The sequence below is a fragment of the Syngnathus leptorhynchus genome, chromosome 1, assembly GCF_054491065.1.
Source record: "Syngnathus leptorhynchus isolate UIUO chromosome 1, UIUO_Slep, whole genome shotgun sequence".
NCBI classification, from domain to species: Eukaryota; Metazoa; Chordata; class Actinopteri; order Syngnathiformes; family Syngnathidae; genus Syngnathus; species Syngnathus leptorhynchus.
In genome coordinates, this window is record NC_141195.1 from 21,677,208 (window position 1) to 21,695,058 (window position 17,851).

At 45.1% G+C, this 17,851-nt stretch overlaps 2 protein-coding genes and 2 long non-coding RNA genes across 6 annotated transcripts in view; all 4 read left to right on the forward strand.

The window, feature by feature from the left end:
* The window catches only part of LOC147062675 (uncharacterized), a 75,711-nt gene extending 73,710 nt beyond the window's left edge, over positions 1 to 2,001 (forward strand). Inside the window, exon 4 of the long non-coding RNA XR_015067559.1 lies at positions 1,898 to 2,001. This is a non-coding gene — a long non-coding RNA (uncharacterized LOC147062675). The remainder of the gene's footprint in view (positions 1 to 1,897) is intronic.
* A 2,646-nt stretch (positions 2,002 to 4,647) lies between these two features.
* LOC147062677 (uncharacterized) lies at positions 4,648 to 8,695 on the forward strand. The gene is made up of 3 exons (XR_015067297.1): positions 4,648 to 4,855; positions 5,896 to 6,267; positions 7,591 to 8,695. It is a non-coding gene; the product is annotated as an uncharacterized LOC147062677 (long non-coding RNA).
* Positions 8,696 to 9,178: 483 nt separating this feature from the next.
* Positions 9,179 to 11,654, forward strand: ccdc28a (coiled-coil domain containing 28A). Of its 2 annotated transcripts, none has more exons than XM_085928014.1 (5): positions 9,179 to 9,749; positions 9,869 to 9,999; positions 10,233 to 10,387; positions 10,605 to 10,627; positions 10,734 to 11,654. In XM_085928014.1, the coding sequence occupies exons 1-5, from the start codon at positions 9,556 to 9,558 to the stop codon at positions 10,786 to 10,788; spliced, it is 558 nt and encodes a 185-aa protein (XP_085784140.1). In that variant the 5' UTR covers positions 9,179 to 9,555; the 3' UTR covers positions 10,789 to 11,654. The 2 variants fall into 2 exon arrangements, with proteins under 2 accessions (XP_085784140.1, XP_085784132.1); XM_085928006.1 differs by having other exon boundaries at positions 9,181 to 9,749; positions 9,818 to 9,999.
* A 656-nt stretch (positions 11,655 to 12,310) lies between these two features.
* ect2l (epithelial cell transforming 2 like) lies at positions 12,311 to 17,761 on the forward strand. Of its 2 annotated transcripts, none has more exons than XM_085919882.1 (21): positions 12,311 to 12,388; positions 12,596 to 12,708; positions 12,779 to 12,941; positions 13,309 to 13,567; positions 13,644 to 13,842; positions 14,003 to 14,120; positions 14,197 to 14,362; positions 14,457 to 14,585; positions 14,654 to 14,746; positions 14,823 to 15,032; positions 15,096 to 15,199; positions 15,302 to 15,412; positions 15,471 to 15,557; positions 15,667 to 15,776; positions 15,842 to 15,989; positions 16,369 to 16,442; positions 16,542 to 16,698; positions 16,773 to 16,838; positions 16,914 to 17,002; positions 17,318 to 17,490; positions 17,570 to 17,761. In XM_085919882.1, exons 1-21 carry the CDS (start codon positions 12,311 to 12,313, stop codon positions 17,698 to 17,700), a joined length of 2,778 nt encoding a protein of 925 aa, XP_085776008.1. In that variant the 3' UTR covers positions 17,701 to 17,761. The 2 variants fall into 2 exon arrangements, with proteins under 2 accessions (XP_085776008.1, XP_085775999.1); XM_085919873.1 differs by having other exon boundaries at positions 13,644 to 13,815; positions 14,000 to 14,120; positions 14,654 to 14,758; positions 14,805 to 15,032.
* Positions 17,762 to 17,851: the final 90 nt, after the last annotated feature.

Consider the following 17,851-nt stretch of genomic DNA (forward strand, 5'->3'; position numbering starts at 1 on the left):
TCTATGATTGTTTCAAAACGAGAGTTGCTCAAAGAGACACGAGCGAGAGAGAGAGAGCATGTGTGTCTGTGTGTGTGTGTACTGATGCGAGCGCAGCAAGGACTAAGGCGCGAGGAGTTGATCATCGTCGTGTAAACCTCTGAGGGAAAAAAGGCCTCGGAGCCCCTTCTGTCAGCTGGGCTCTGAACTCCTTCCCCTCGACTGCCCTCGTAGAAACGCGTACACACTCACATACACACACACACACACAGGATCCCTCCGGTGCAGCAGATTAGGGTTTGAGTGAGTGTGAGCAGAACAATACCCCAGTGTGTGTTTGCAGAGCCGTGGCTAATTGCGTTCATTTGCTGCTTAACTTGAGACAGTGAGGCCACTGAAGATGTGCGTGCGTTTGTGTGTTAAGTGCCATGTGAGGCCATTTTCTGCGTTTGAACATCCTGTCCACCTCAGAGGCCGCGTTTGTAAATGCGGGCTAGCCTCAACTTGCTAAAGTAACGCTGAGTCAAGTCCAGGCCACCGAGCGTCCTCAAAAGCGGGAACAATACCGCCATTGTCGGTACCAAAGTCCCAGCAAGGCTCAAACGTACGACGGCGGCGGATCGATAGTAAATAATGTCATCTTAGAAGGTCACTCTCGGACCTTTTGTTTGACTGTGTCGATACGAAACCGCATGCTCAAAACTGACATAATCAAATCTTAACATCGCATTTTTTAACGATGAAGCGACTGGCAAGTGGAGGAAATGTGAACAGAGCGCCGCAGGCTTCGCTGTGTTCATCCTCCCTGCCTAGCTTCGCTAAGAAGCCCCTCCCTGCCCGTGGCGAGCGCAGGGAAAAAAAAAAAATAAACAGCTAAAGCGACAAACAGCGAGAGCCACTTAGAGCCACTTAAAGCCAAGGCTCCTTCCCACGGCGAAGCACTTGCCCAGGGCGAGCGGCGGCTGCTTGCCACGCCGGGAGGCCGAGACCGCCGTCGAGGAGGCAGGACTGGCTCGCTGCTCTTGTGAAGCAGTCGCTTCCTCAAAGATGGATGCTGTGGGGCCCGCCCTTGCAGACAGCAAGTCAATTTTTTATACTTTTTTTCCATCAGATTCTCTTCGCCCAAGAGACATAAAATTTCCAACAGCAAAAAGATATTTATACAAGATAAATAACACATGAGGTCAAATTTGTTTTCACTGGGATCGACGGGAGCTGGTTTCCAACTTTCATTTTCTTTTCCATTGTTTTTTTTTATTTTCTATTATTCTGTCCACTCTGCCTCCCTCTGCTCATTCCCTCACCTGCCTCTGTTTTTCTGTCCCCCGGCTGTGAAAGCAAAGGCCAACACTCCCCTGGGAGTTCTGTTTACCTGAGCTACACCCCGCTTTTGACATTCACCTACTTGGAGACAGAAGGAAAAAAGAGGAAAGATCCATGTTGTTTTACGTGATAAAGGTTGCCCCTCCCCTACAACAAATAACTGAAAATAGATAAGCAGCCATCATGGAAAGTAGATAGCATTTGGCAAACCAGAAACAAAGTTGTCAATATTTTTACAGCTTCTGGTGAATAAACTTTGATTAAAAGAGTTGATTAAATACGTGCAATTCAACAAAATGTTGAGTTTTGAAAAAATACATATATTTTTTTCCCAAACTCAACCTATTTTTATATAATATAAAAATATGATAAATGTAATATAAAAAATATATTTTTTAAATAACATATATATATATATATATATATATATATATATATATATATATATATATATATATATATATATACATACATACACACACACACACACACACACACACACACACACACAGTGTACTCTCTGAAGAAGTTGATGAACATGGCTACTAACAGTGTGTGTGTACCTTGAGTGTAATGCATGCTGATGGTGACACAGATCCCTACGGGGCCCACCACCCCTGGGGTCCAGGTCGCCCAGCTTGACGACGGGGTCAAACAGACAACTCTCAGCCTCTGCACCCTAGAGGACTGCCCGGGACCATTAGTATCCATTACCAGGAGGTAAGGCCGGCTATACTACAAAGAGACCTGAAGATGAATGTCATAGAAGGGCTCTTATTGGAGAGTGTGTATTGTTTTTAGGCTCCAAATGAAAAAAAAAAATTGTTTACGCAACTTTTAGTGCCGAGGGTTGGTCTGTCTGTCATTCTACATGGAGGAAGAATGACTTTAGGAGACAAAAGTATGCATGAGTAGCAGCATGTAGATGACACGGCGCAACTCGGCCTCCAGCCGCTTGATGCCAAAGATCTTCACTTCAAATGTATGTCCTCAAGGCAATGACCTTCAGGGAGTCTGTGGGGTGTGCACGTGTGATATGCAAGCTAAATATCGTCGCTGTTGGGCGGAAAATCCCGTATGTCCAAACATGGCCCATTTCCATATTCTTTCATAAATTGATTCTGGTCTTTCCTTTGTGGTGTCTGTTATTGCCACACATTATGAACTCATTCACTGCCATTGACGGGTATAGACGTCAAAGTTCCATATTAGCGACATTGGCTGTGTGTGTGTGTGTTTTAGACCATATCCGGTTAAGATAGTAAGTTTGGATAATCAGCCCAACAGCGACTGACAGTGCTAAACGGGCTGGCACTTAAGTAAGCATAGAAGATGAGATGAACTTGTCTGTGAATTTGTGCGCTTGTGTGCGGCTGCCGAGCAAGCTGCGCCCTTAGCAGCCTATTATCCAAACTAAAGCGTGGCAGCCGGCCCATATCTGCAAGGTGTGCGTGCGCGCTTCACAGCGCAGCAGCTGTGTCATACCTCCAAGCATCTTCACAATGTCCTGCTTTGTAGCAGACGACCACCGTTGTGGGTGAAATGAAGGACAAAAGTCACCCCTCTGTCGTACTTGCCCGGATCGGTTTCAGAACGTCTTTCTTTACAAAAGCTCTTTTTATTGCTTTTAGTCCAGTGTGCTCTTCTGTATTCACAGCATGGACATCACATCGGGAGAGTCGTTTCAACTTCCGAGGTAATTGGAAAAACTAATATTGTTTACATAGTACTTTTAGCAAAATAACTCTATTGATTTGGGAACATTTTTTATTTAAAAAAAAAAAGTCCTGTTCTCATAAATGTACTTTGTACTTAAATTCTTAGCAATATTTTTATTGCAATTGTTTTTCCTTATAAGGTCAGCCACTTTGAGTTGCATGTTTTCACATGAAAAGTGCTTTAAAAAATAACATTTGTGTTTCATATTGGACTGCTAATCCCCCAAATTACATAACTGCCACTGGATTTGGTGAGCATCATTATGCTTTGTTTACTAGTTTGAAACTGAAGTCGGGGAAAAATTGTGGCAAGCTTTACCAGGCCACATACACTGACATGCAGAGTCGGCCTTGAGTTGGACACCGGTGACTTTTTGCTTGTGTCTATATGTGAATCCTTAAATTTGATGTAGCTTCAACCAAGACTTTTTTTTGTTGTTTTTGGACACACACACACACAGACACACACACATATAAGCATGATCCCCTACCCGCTAACCATGCACACCTCCGTTCCGCATGTACCAGCAGCAGCGGTGGCAGCCTTAGGGCTGAGCCATCTGCCGCTGCTCTGTCCTAGCCACCTTCTTAACATATGCAGCCCTTGCCCTGGGTAAGGTGGCGGGGGCACTGGCCTCGGCCTCGGCCAAGGGGAGCAAGCGGGGGGGGGGGATAAAAGCTGGCGTGACTGGAAGTCGGCGAAGAAAACGGAGACAAATGAGAGATTACTAAATTTCGCCTCCTCGCTCGGTCTCCCCCATATGGCCGTTTTCTTGTGACCACCAAGGTCACGGCCTGCGAAGGACTAGCAAGGCCGCGAGCGAACAAGAGGGTGGGGGGCATGCGGTGTGGGAAGCGGGGGGGGCTTGGTCAATGAGGCTGGCACTGTCACCGAGACACCATTGTGACATTGTGCCTCGGGGCATCCACTGTCACAAAAGGCAGGTGTGCGCCACTTTCATCTGCTCATCAGCCCCCCCCTTTCCCACCCAACAAGACGGGCAAATGACAGTCAGTTTTGTTTCATCGCTAACATTAATTACATCCGCTTTTCTAAAGTCCTTTCGTCCATTTTTCATGAGGCTTCTTTTGCATGCACTGCAGCACTCTGCTATTCTCTTTCTTCCACCTGGGCCTCTTAACCCGTTCCAGGAAAGCATCAAGTGCGCAAGGGTTTGTGAGCTTACCCATCGGGGAATTGGGTCACAAAATACACTTAATAATTCACACAGAAAAAACTCTGCATACATACAAAATCCCCCCCAAAAAATCTCAGCCCATCACCTTCTGACAGAGCTGTGTATGTGTGTGATTGTGCTGGGATTAAATAAATCATACTGACCTTTCTTATAACCTTTCCCCCCCCCCCACCTGCCCCATCCGACCTTACAAGACCAACTCACATTAAAGACTTTTTGGCCCCATTCATCTGAGTCGCCGCACATCTGTCCTTCTCATATTCGGAATTCCTGAATCCAACAATTTGGATTCTATGCGCGGCCCTTATCAAAAATTTCCAATGTGTGTTGTGCGATGTGCTTTGGATATATTTGTGCGTGCGTTTATGCAGTTGGTGCGTGTGTGTGTGATCTTTAAAATCTTCAGGTTCAAACGACCTCTCTCACCACGCCTTGCCACTGAACTCACCGAGAGGTCGCCGAGATGCCAGTGTGTGTGCGTGAACCTTTATCCTGATCTCCTGCTCTAATACCCCGAGGACCTTTGGTTCCTTAACTGCAGGAGCTCAGAAGAAACACACACGAGCACCTTCAAAGATCTCACATCAATCGCTCTTACCTCTTGAAGTCTTGAAGAACCAGCACCTCAGGTGAAAGGTCAGCACACCTGCGGAGTGACAATCAATCAATGTGCAGGGATGAAGGCAGCGTTGAGGATGAGTGGCAGGGTGGAGGAAGGAAGCGATGGCGTGGAACAGCAAGTGATGACTTTATCCCTAAGCAAGTGAAGATTATGTCATAAGTCCGGTACTGAGTGAGAAGGAGCTTTGGAAGTGCCCAACGGACGTAATGCTGTCTACATTTGGGTGGCTCATCAAGAAGGGTCTGAGTTTTAATCTTGACTGAGGTCCTTTGGGTTAGGAGCTGAAAAACGTTTTTGTTGAATTTACTCAGTGTTATTTGGTCAAGTGGTTACAGAAAAAAACCATCATCTGGATCACAATGACAATTTTTTAGGTAGATTATAAATCTACTTTAAAAATGTGGGTTAGGTTTATGGACTAACAATGCCGCTTGATCACGGTCAAGAGGAGTTAAACCACCCGCGGCCATCTTACATTGCCAATCTCAAAGCCTGCTTTACTTGAATGTGTCTTTGTCTCAGCTACATTTGATTTTCTTTCTAAGGCCAACATTCCACGGTGTATTACTAGTAGTTGCACCAATAGGTCTGACATCCGTAAGAATTTTTTTCTCTTCTAACATACAACTCTGAGTTCTACTGAGTTGTCAGTAATAGTGGCAACGTATGATGGCTGCCCTCTGGCCTATTAGTTCGTTCGGAACAGTGACAGGGAACGACAGTACTACGTGAAAAAAAGTATGGTAGCAACAAAAATATGGTTTAACTTATAGTTGGGATGACAACGGAAGGTTTGTCTCATAATTGTTTGAATGCCAATGTTGTAGTCGCACTTGACTCTACTCGGCCCGTGGTGCTGAGCAACCGGCGTAGACGAGAGCAGAGAAGCTTATCTCTGGACGCTTGGTGTTTGCTCGCGTGTGATGTCGCACCAGTTTCGGGAATGCTTCCTGAGCTGGGTTCGCTGATAAGCTTTGGGATGAGGAGATGTGCTGGTAGCAAAAAAACTCTCCGTTGAAATTGGAGCCCGTTTGCCTGTGATGTTCTTCTTTAGCTCGGCAGCCTCCCTGAGCGGTGACCGGAGCGGCGAGCCGTCCAAACATTTGGAAACTGGGACGAGAAGGAAGAGGGGATGGATGGGGAAAAAGAGGGTTGAGAGAGAAAAAGGATGGAGTGCAAAGAAAGGAGGACGGCAGAGGAGCGGCTGCACATGGAAAGAACTGAAAGCCATGGAACCAAACGAAAGGAGGAGAAGTGTTGGACTGAACGATGAGAGGAACGCTAAGGCCACCTTCTCCTCCCGTGCCTCCTCTTCTCCCCGTGAGAATGGCCATTTTTCTTCCTTCTTCAGATGTGGCGCGCTTTCATGCCCACACAAAGACGAGCCGTACCTGGCACACAAGGGCGTGAAGGAGCTGGCACAAAGGTTTGTGGGCCACACACACACACAGGCGCACGCACACACCTGCCTGGCACAGAATGGCTGTTTGTCGAAAAAGAGTACACACTTACCGATAATCTGGCCGATTTCCCCCTTGCGAGCATTAATTGCCATTATCTTAATTGTATGATGGATCCAAATATCCTGATAGATTATTCTGTGGTCCTACGTCACATATACGTCAGATGGATGGATGGATGGATGGATGGATGGATGGATGGATGGATGGATGGATGGATGGATGGATGGATGGATGGATGGATGGATGGATGGATGGATGGATGGATGGATGGATGGATGGATGGATGGATGGATGGATGGATGGATGGATGGATGGATGGATGGATGGATGGATGGATGGATGGAGACAATTTTCTATACATCCTTAAATGTGCTCGTTAGATCATTGAAATCAAACGTGCCTAATTGTCGATTCCGTCTAATTTGATGCTAATTTCAATTAATTGCAGCACTTAAGGAAACATAATTTTTGTGGTCACAATGCTTTAACAGCTTGTTTTCATTGGATCCAAAGTATTTGTCATTGTGGTTGTGCTCAAAAACCAACGTGATGCGTAACAGCTGCAGCAGTAAACAAGTGCACGCTAAAGAAACTGGTAGCAACAAACAATCAAGGGAAGGGAAACTAATTGTGTGCTCACACACGCGCATACAGACACACACACACACACACACACACACACACACACAGCAATTGCTGTAATTAGTTTGTTTTAAAGGAACCAAATAACAGTGATTTGAGCGCCACAGCATCCATAACAATTTGCCCCTGGAGGGACTGCACCATTTGAACAGGATCTATTCAAACAATCACATAATCGCGGATGTGCGCGCGCGCACACACACACACGCACACTGTCGCGCCTCCATTAAACGTACTTGAGATCGTCAGAGAGGGGCTGTCTCGGTTATTACTCACAGAATTATTATCCCTCATCATCAAGCAAGGTGCAAAGATAAAAGGCTCGGTTTGATAATGGATTGAAATGGATGAGGAAAAGTGGTAGATGGTTTGAAATTGTTCAAGAAGTTTGTATCCATATGTGAGAACCTGACAGCCAACAATCGTCATTATTAAGGGGGGGGCGCCAATGCAAAAAAATAATAATTATTATTATAATCATAAGAATGTACTTTAAGTCAAGTTCTGCTCGTTGTGCATGTGTCCCAACAAAAGTCCCCCCCCCCCCCCCCAAACTAACCCTTTATGTTTGCAAATGTAAAGTGTGTGCAGCATTTCTGACCACAGGCGCATTTTGTGATATCGTCTTTTGATTTCTTGTCCAGAATGGAGGCCCCCATCAGGAACCCTCGGCTACTCTCTGGCGACCTTCCAAGTACGTCTGCATCTCCTGGACCCCCCTTCAAGGGAGCAAACAGCTAAAATGTCAGCTGGACCCTCTACAGAGTGATGGCGAGACAAAGGATTGAGTATGAGGGAGTACAAAGTTGAAGACAAAAAGAGTGCCAGAGTGGGGAAAATGGAGAGTTCTAAATTTAGTCTGCATGAGTTTACAATTTTTATTGTAAAGATAATTACATTGCATTTAGTTTTAGTAAAGGGAATCGCTTTTAAACATCGAAGTAAAGTAACAGTTGTTTTTCTCATCCAAAGCAAAAAAAAAAAAAGCAGGTAACTTAGAATTAGCAGCAAGAGGAAGTATGTAATTAGATGAGTTGCCATTCATCTAAAATCGAATGCATAATTCAAACAGCATTAGAAAGGAATGAACTAGCTCTCCGAACAGCAGCCTACACTGCAATTATGTTGGGCGCATCTCTTAATGGCGGTGAGGACTCGGTCTAAATGCGTTCATCTGTGGAATTTTAGCCACGGTTCACCTCACTCAGTCTCTGTCACGCAGCACAAACACACAAGCTCACAAAGGCGGGAAGAGGAAGCGTAGAGGGACGTCAAGTGGACCGAGAAAATGCTCTCACAGTACGTCTACTCGGGCGGCTCGGTGAGGCAGTGGGTAGCACGTCCGCCTCACAGTTAGGAGAGTGTGGATTCGATTCCACCTCCGACCCTCCCTGTGTGGAGTTTGCATGTTCTCCCCGAGCCCACGTGGGTTTCCTCGGGGCACTCCGGTTTCCTCCCACATCCCAAAAACATGCTTGGTAGGCCGATTGAGCACTCCAAATTGCTGGTGGATGGTTGTTCGTCTCTGTGTGCCCTGCGATTGACTGGCAACCGGTTCAGGGTGTCCTTCGCCTGCTGCCCGATGACGGCTGGGATAGGCTCCAGCACGCCCGGTTTAGAAAATGGATGGATGGATTGATGGATGGAGTACGTCAACTCTTTTGCAACTTTTACCAGAATGTTGTTTATCATTTAAAAATGTGATTATGCCCTCTTAATTATACAGACTACCTATCATGCCATGCAGACAAAGACTAAAATTTTAAATGTCTTAGACATTCTTAACACATTTTCAATAAAAATCTGATCGATTAAAGTTTGACAAACATGCAAATAAAATCTTGTGGAAATTTGAGTTTTTTTATCGAGTGTTCGCTTATTGACATCTTGTGGTTACAGACTGTAATTACATATGAAAAGGTAACAAAACGCTAAACGGTACAACTATAAAGATGGAAAAGAAAAGTAAAACAAAAGAGCAACGTTCACTCAACCCAACGCAGCAATTTCATCAAAAATAAAAAACAAAAGAAGTAGAACTTATAGAAAATAACTTCAATTGGGAAGATGGTTAAATTTGTTATTTTAAATATAAATATATTCAATTAACTTTCTCTTTTTACTACTTTTCCGTGATTATTGTAACAGACAAGCCTCAGGGAACAGCAAAGTCTGAGAGAAAACGACATGGGACACCAAGCGTCAGAAAACGAGCAACAGATCTGTTCACACTCCATACCACTAGAGGACAGTATTGGTCCTCAGTGGTATTTTTCCAACTACTATTCAACGAAAAGCAGGAAGCGTTCACAGTTGTTTTAGCTAAATATTTGACAAGAAAACAAGCGTCTGTTTCCTGGGGCTCTTTTTGATCTTTTTATTAATTTTACCGATTGTTTTAATCATTTACGTCTTTATCTACATCCGATTTTCAAAGTGCGTACGTTTCACACACGTAGCATTAGTTGCCAGTAATCGGGCGTTTGAAATTCCGCTTAGTTGTGATCATGAGAGTTCTGGTTCTGCTTAATCTGGTCGTTGTGCCAAGTGCTGGAACGGCATGACGTCTGTTCGACCCTGCTAACCTGCCAGCCCCGTTGCCTGCCGTTATGGAGGAGCGAAAACTGAAGCGAAAGAGCCCCAGGACTCCCACGACCTCCGCGGCGGCGGCTACGGTGACTGTCGCAGCGCCGACCACCACCGTCGGTTCTGCTCGGAAACTCAGTTCTTCCACCGGGGGCAAGCATGTCGGCTCCAGCCACGGCACGGGCCCCCATTCCAGCCAGAAGAACAAGAATCGAAGGTAGCATCAACTTGCCATGTCTGTACGTTTGATATCCCTAATTCAATTGGTGTTTTGTTTTCCTCAAGGGGAGTTCGTGACAAATCAAAATATCCAATGGGTTCCGGTGTTCGCCCCAGTCCTAATCAGAACCAGGCGGCACCCATCATCCAGCACTCATTCTTGACTGATGTCTCTGACGTGCAGGAGATGGAGAAGGGACTTCTCAGTCTTCTCGATGACTTCCACTCAGGGAAACTGCAAGCATTTGGTGAGATGACTCAAAACTTGCATGACATCACTCAAATGTTGCAATTCTGTTTTTGTTCTCTTTTTTTCCTCTAAAAAAAATGGTAAGAACATGTTCTGTGTACGTAACGGACAGGTCACGCATCGATCTGATGGAGGACCTGAAAAGAATGAATTCAGCCGACATTATTTGTATCCGATCAGCAAGTTTTACACAAGACTTGACAAACGTTTCTGTTGTCTTGTCCGGCCTAGGTAACGAGTGCTCCATCGGCCAGATGGAGCATGTGCGTGAGATGCAGGAGAAGTTGGCCCACTTGCACTTTGACCTGTACGGAGAGGAAGAGGAGATGCAAGGCGACCAGAGAAAAACAGCCCGGGACACCAATATGGACAAGTTGCTTTTGAATGTAAGACTTTAATCCCTTGACAAAAGTGTTGGTTGAAGAGCATTTTTTCCCTCAGTCGTAATTTTGAAAATTATAGAAATGGTTCACCAGACACAGAATCGAGCTGTGGTCGTCTCAGTCCCCAGACCTCAACCCCATTGAAAAACAACAAATAGATGGATATATGTGTATGCTTCTAAAAAATAAAGAAAAAACTAATTGTAATTTTCCTTTTCAGCTGGAGGAGTTGAGCTCATCCATGTATCCTTATTAGCGCCTGTGAGACCTCATGTAAGATGTCAAGAATACTAATGGTGAAGTTAGAGAATCCATGTGCGCTTGTGTTTTCCCTCAACTCGTTTTCCAGACAGAAACTGAATCCGACCGACAGCCAAGAGATTCCGAGGTCTGCCAGCGTGTGACTTACCTGCTTGCCAGGCGTTGCAGGAAACCTGCTCGTTGCCCATGAGATGCAAATGAAAACTTTTTGGGTGCTGCCAATCTAATCGTACTAAATATCAAGATTCTACTCGTCGAGGCACTTTACTTTTTAGTCTGACTCATCACCAGCATATGTTTGCTGTTACGGACAATGTCCTGCAGAGGAAGCGCTCCGTTCTAACCAAAGTGATTTGAATTAACTTGACAACAGATTGTTTTGCTGCAAATAACGTTGCACTTTATATTATCAAATCAACCTGTGTGTAATCGAAAAGATTTGTCAAATTGCGTGTGCCGTGTGGGGAAAACCAAGAAAGTTGAATGTTTATTACCACTTTTATTTTTTTCCAGAACGATACCAGAATAATTACTCAATTCTTGAATTGTCACTGATACCGATGCCACTCGTATTTTTAACATTTCCTGCAAAAAACAATTATAATTCAGTAAAAAAAAATTGTGTGAAATAAACGGCTAATTTCTAATTCCTGATTGTAAAACGCGGATCGCCGCTAATGGCCATCGAGAGTGCTAATACCTTAAAATAAGGCTGGTATCAGTATCGATACTTCACTCATCCTTTGTTTAACCCCTTTCAGTGTCAAGATTAGATTGTTTTGTGTTTTCCTTGTTTGGCTGCGAGCAATCCAGTAACCCAAATATTGACTTCACAACCATGCCTTTGTTCTTATTTAAGCCTTATTGCTTTGTTGTGACTTCTCCAAATGTGAATCGTAATCATTAATCACTTGTCGCTTTGACTGTCAGTGTTGAAGATGTATTATCTTTACAGCTTGGACTGTTGGAATTATGGATGCTGATGATTTTAATAAAATGATTGTGAATCAGAAAATTCTTCAAATGTCCTGCAGCTTTCTGGTAAGTATTTTTTCTAAGACAACTTAATTTGATTGATTTGGAAGTCCAGTCCAGTGCGGTAATTGCCAACCACTGTTCCATGCCAGACCATCAGGTATGTTGCTAGCCCTTTTCCAGTTTGATTTAATTGGTATTTTAATTTATTTCAGTGGAACAGGCAGAGCTGTTAAAACCTTTTCCCTAATTTTACAGAGTGCAGCTATCGTTTATCCACTTTTTGTGACATATTTGAAGGCGTGACATTTTCTAATATAAAATACACGCATTGGCTCAAATAAGGTTGACCGAGCTTTTCACATGAAACTACACCATAGCGCCGTCTTCTGCTTTTCAGATGAAACTACACCATATAAACAAATCAAAATTACGCTCACAATGGGCCTATAATGTTCTATAAAAAAGCAAATTCAGTGGATAAAATAAAAGTCATAGTTGGCTGACGGGCTTTTCGTACCAGAAATATAATGATGAGAGGCGCAGCATCGTGTGTGAAGGAATGTGTTGATGCGTATCCATGGCGACCTGACGCGACACATTACTTGCTTATGCTGACGATATTTCTAATTGAGTGCCAGGTCGGGATTCCACGTGGCTATTTTTTTTTTTTTTTTTCAGATAGCATCCATGGAGAAGAGGAAGCTGAACTCAAGCACTCGCTTCAGCTGCTGGACACCGTTGAGCAACCATACGGAGAACATGCAGGTTAGACGCAGAACAACACAAAAAAAATAAGCTTCACTGTTACATTAATAATTAAATAGACTGTGATCCAATGGACGCAAATGGGTCATGCTAGAATCGCCATCAACTCTTTTTTTAAAAAATAATAATAATTTAATTTTACCAAAAAGCAGGTATAGTAACCCATCTCATGATCTGGTGGTCAGCTTCGTGCTTGTTCCCCAACAGTTATTTGAAGAGCGGATCAACCTAGTGGTGCACTGGTTTGAACTATGGACTGACCGACAAAGGAAGCACATGCTGCATTCTGTGCTCACACGATGCACCAAGCCTCAGCTCAGGTAAAACCATCGTTCTCCTCCTGTAAAATGCACACAACAGAACATTCTCCACCGACTATGACCCGAGCAGGTACTGTCGAGATCTGCTGACCGAAACGCTTCCAACGACTCGATTGGACTTCACAGCGGTGTTGCCCCGCTTCCTGTCGCTTTACATCATGTCCTTCCTGTCTCCTTTGGACCTCTGCACCGCCGCCCAAGTCAGCTGGCATTGGAGAGTTCTGTCTGAACAGGTAGGAAAGTCAAAAACACTGGCAAAACTAGGATTATTTTCTTTTGAGATATCTCAGAGAGTCTGCAAAACGCCCCAAAAAATACCACCCCTAAAATTCTTTAGAAAATATATATATGATAAATATTTTTAGTAAAGATGAGTGGAGATGTTCAAAAAAAAAAAATCCAGTAAATAAATACCCAAAAGTCAATTATCTGGCCTGGCACCAAGCATATTCGAGGGAGGGGGGGAGGCAGTTTCCCATGACCTCGTCGCCTCAACCCGCTTCCATCTATCTCCGTCAGTGGTCAAAAGATGAACAATTATTTATAACGTGTAAGTTTATAACATGTGAGTTTAATCATTGTCGCTCAACTAAACCCCAGGACTGCCTCTGGGCGGGGCGCTGTGTACGACAAGGTTGGTTTCTTCCCTACGTACCTGGAGAAAAGGAGTATGGCGCTTGGAAGAATCACTTCATCTCCTGCATCAGCACACTGGTCAGGCTGACTCCTCTTGAGGCAGCACAACCGTACTGGACACTCAGACAATATCATGATAGTGAAGAAGAAGAAGAAGAAGAGGAGCGACTGAAAGAAAGAATAATCAGGAAGTTGACCAGAGCAAAGATTGACGAGGAGAAGAGTGAGTGAAAGCAGTCAAGTAAAACCCAAAAAAGTTGCAAATGTAGCTATTGTTTTTTTGTTTTTTTTTTCCGCAGGACTAGCACTGAGAACCAGAAAAGCCTGGAGCAGCAGCACAAAATTCGGGGAATCCAGAAGCGGTGGCGTCCAGAGCCGAACAACCAACCTTGGGACACTATTCAAGATTCCGAGTCATCCTGACTTGAGTCTGAGCACAAGCAGTGGCCTGAGCTCGGAGAGAAACGTGGGGCTCAATTCCAGCAGGTCAGAAATGGAGTTAATCACAATATACAATTTAAATTACTTATTTGTGGTTGAGTTCCTGGAAATTTGATATTTTTTATTTTTTTTAATATATTTTAGTCGTCCAATTTAAACATTACTCAATATTGTAACCGTTTATAAGCCGAGCTTCTGTTTGAAATTTTCTGAGCAGAGCGAGTGGCCTACTGTCCAAATACGTCTCCAAACCTGCACCACTCCAAGCCTCCAACATCTCCCGCCATCCTGCAGACAACTTGCTGTTGCTCTCCAATAAAATCCCCGCTTACGAGGTAACCCAGCGGCTTCACCAAGACAAGAACATGGTGGACGAAAACATTTCAGCAGTCAACATCATTTTCCGTGTAGCTGGTGCTGAGCGGCGCCAAAGCGGACGTGCTAGTGGTCCTCTATGACCATCGAGGGACCCTCTCGGCATTATTGTCCCAGTTGGAGGGGGCTGTTTCCGGGCACACATTCAAAAGGCTCGGCCTGTTAGCGCCCGGGGGATCAGAACAAGTCCACCTCTTTCACGGTGAAAAATAACAATTTGCATCTATTACATGATGTTGTTCAATTCTGACGGTACCACGAAGAGCTTCTTTCGTCAATATCTTTTGTTCTTGCAGATAGATGCTTATCAGACAGAAGCATACTCACCCCGGCCCATCGAGATTTCTGGGAAAAATTGTCCACCCTGGTGGCCCCTGCTGAGCAAGGCGGCGGGATTGACATTTTCTCACCATGCGCGGCGTCAAGTGGGTCGTCTCTCATTCTTGGTGTCACTCAGGAGGAACTCTGCGGGGTAACATCTCGTCTCTTTCAGCCTCAGGTGTGGCACTCATGCAGAAGCTGGCCGCTCTTACGGGGCTGAAGGTTTGGGCCCCGATGGGTCTCGCCACTGGAAGTTTTCAAAACAGTGAGTGTGCCAGTCTTACAGTACCATCAAGTTTCCATTCCAGAAGAACAAAACCAAGTTTGTTCCCCATCTTTAGTCCTTAGCGATTGGTCTGATGGCAGTATCGGTGCCGTCGGGTTCTCCGACCCTCAACCGGGAGGCCCTGCGCTGCGTTACATCACTGAGCCGGTCTTGCTGGGATGGTGCAGGCAGGCCCAGTGGATGGAAGAAGCTCTGGTGGAGATGAGAAACTCTTTGGAGTTCCAACTTCAGCGGGTTAGCCTTCAAGCCCGAGGCAGAGCTCTGGGTGGGTGTCTTACTTCTCGTAGACTTGCGGGAACCCGTCTTGAAACTTCCCGTGACTCCGCAGGTCATTCTCTGTGGGAAAGCGTCTGTCTTGAGGATCTGTGTTTGTCCGAAGATCTGACTGTGGCGCTCACAGAGGGACTCACTGTTCTCAGCAAACAGCCGGAGGTAACTGTAGGGCCTGCTGATCTTCAGTTCCACGATCAAAGGAATAGCAGGGTGGGACAAATCTTTATACGGTAGCCTAATTGACGGGTCTTGCATCTTCAGACCAGACCATTTGAGTTTCTCGCTGCCTTCCTGACAAAATGGAGTGATGAGGAGGACACGAGAGAAGAAAACCAAGTGTCCAATGTCTCTGTGATGTCGGGACTTCCTGAGGTGCGACGTGCCGCGTTTGTTGAGATCGGCCACATCTATTGCTCGCCTCGTCTTGCAGACGCAGCTGGACTGGAGAGGCGTCATTGTCGGAGAGCTGCAACACAGCGAGGTTCTCTACATCAGCAGACTGAGCGCTATTGTGAAGGTGTGCCATCTTAACAAATACAAATTGCAGATATCGTGTCCATAAAAATACTAACGAGTGATTTTTACTTGGTAATTTGCATTCTTGGTTACCTGCCTCTGTGTTAAAGGCATACCAAGAACCTCTCACGGCAGCCCTCAACTCCAAAAGGGCCATTCTCAGCCTTCCCGAAATGCTTATCGTCCTGAGCCCCGTTGACGAAATTCTGGACCTCAACAGGTACGCACGAGCCACACTTTTTGTCTCTGTGAACATATCCCGGAAGTCTTCTTGTTGGTCCCAAGGGAGTTCAAGGCAGATCTGGATGTCAGACTGCAGCAGTGGGGAGCCGAGCAATGTGTCGGCGACGTGTGCTTGAAACTGTGCGCACGGCTCAGAGTCTACACAAACTATTTCAACAACTACATAACTGCTCTCGGTACCATCGACAAGGTAACGATCCTACCGATGGGATACAAGACCTATCGAACATATTTTACACTGGACTGTCATATTAACTAGTAATGGGAAAATGAAGCTTCAAAATTGCTTCGCGAACCAGTTGTTGTTTTCATTGGCTCCTCTAGATGCCGATGTTGGCAAGTCAGTGCGCTTTCATCCCAATGGCCTTGAATCATCTTGAAGCTTCATTTTCCCATCATTAGCTCTCTCATTAGCTCAATGCGGTAACCGGGATATTAGAAACAGCTCAGTGTTATGTCATGTCTTTTTTTTTTTTTCGTAAAAATACAAATGATTATGTTTCCATCTTGTTTGTGGTTATCATCGCAACACTTATATCAATTTAGAATTGCTTATGTATGCCTGTCAGTGCCGGGATACAAAACCAGCATTTCGCGCTTTCCTTCAGAGAACCGACAGAACTCTCGCGACCCACATGCTGAGGTAATCTCGTCCACGCTTGTGGTCTGTTAAACTGCAATATCGACACGCATCTCACATGTGGACGTGGGTTTGTGTTGATGTGTGTGCTTGCTCCTCAAGTTTACAGGAGCTTCTGCTGTGTCCGGTGTGGAGAATCCACGAGTACACAACGCTGCTGCAAGCGTTGACTTTACACACACATGCTAGTCATCCTGATCGCACGCAAGTCTCCTCCGCCCTCGACACCTTACAACGATACACGCAGTTCATCCAAAAGGTAGAACGTCAAACTCGCACAGTCAACATCTTTGCCATAAAAATAAAAAAAGAAAGACAATTGTCTCGTTACAGCTAAAGCGTAACTGTGAAAGAGACCGGCTGTTAGAGGAAACCCAACAAATGATCCAAGGCTGTCCGGTAGAACTACTTTTCTGTCCCTTTCCAATTTTAACTCAAGCAGGTATGAAAGTATTTGTGTGTGTCTGCCCGCAGAGTCTCAGGGCGGCAAACCGTCAGCTGATAACCAGTCAGGATGCTGCGTTGCTACACAGCCCCCATGACCACATACCCGAGTCGATCAGGTGGTTTCATCAAAAATTCTAAATTGTTTGCATAGCTCCTCAGATAACGTTCATTCGCTTTTTGAGAATAATTTCTAATGAAGTTTCAAAATTGCTTTGTGAACCAGTTGTCGTTTTCTTTGGCTCCTCAAGATGGCACTCTCTATGTTCACACTGACTTGCCAACATTGCCATCTCGAGGAGCCAAAGAAAACAACTGGTTCACGAAACAATTTTGAAGCTTCACCAAGCTAGTATGTAGGATGGAGGAATAAATCTTGTCAAGTACCAATGCTACTCTTGCAGATGATTTTGAGTTACACTATGTTTGTTTAGGATCTACGAGCACGTGGCGGACGTTAGCCTCTTCCTGTTCTCTGATGTTCTGATGTTGACCAGGAGGCAAAAGCAACATACACCTTTTACACTAGAGCACAGGAGCACGCACATATTCCTGGCCTCCGTGGCGCTCGCCAGTCTGACTGTGAGGAAGATGACACACTCGCGCTGTAAGTTTTCACGCACAAACACAAGTTTCGCTGCTGCTGCTGCTGCTTTCCTTTGCTCAATTGCTTGATATTCCCCCAGACGTGAAGCACGCCTTCATGTTGGAGGCTCCGTCTCGCTCGTGGCTTTGCGCCACAGAGCGAGGCCAGGAGATGGATCACTTCCTGTGCGTGCTGAGCACCGCCATGCAGACATCTCTGAGGTCCACGTGATCGGGGCAGCAGCCGAGCGAGGACAGAAGGAGGTTTGGGTTGGACTTGAATTGTCAGGAAATCTCACGTAAATATGCATCATGATTACTTGCATAACCATAAAGTGAAGGGTTTTTTTTCAACCACTATATTTTTTTTCCACATTTGGTAT

Coding starts and splice junctions, on each gene's coding strand:
- ccdc28a (XM_085928006.1), top strand. CDS start 9,556: ATGGAGGAGCGAAAACTGAAGCGAAAGAGCCCCAGGACTCCCACGACC. Junction 9,750..9,817: donor CAGAAGAACAAGAATCGAAG/GTAGCATCAACT, acceptor GTTTTCCTCAAG/GGGAGTTCGTGACAAATCAA. Junction 10,388..10,604: donor TGGACAAGTTGCTTTTGAAT/GTAAGACTTTAA, acceptor TTTCCTTTTCAG/CTGGAGGAGTTGAGCTCATC.
- ect2l (XM_085919873.1), top strand. CDS start 12,311: ATGGAGAAGAGGAAGCTGAACTCAAGCACTCGCTTCAGCTGCTGGACA. Junction 13,568..13,643: donor AAAGATTGACGAGGAGAAGA/GTGAGTGAAAGC, acceptor TTTTTTCCGCAG/GACTAGCACTGAGAACCAGA. Junction 16,839..16,913: donor AAATGATCCAAGGCTGTCCG/GTAGAACTACTT, acceptor GTCTGCCCGCAG/AGTCTCAGGGCGGCAAACCG.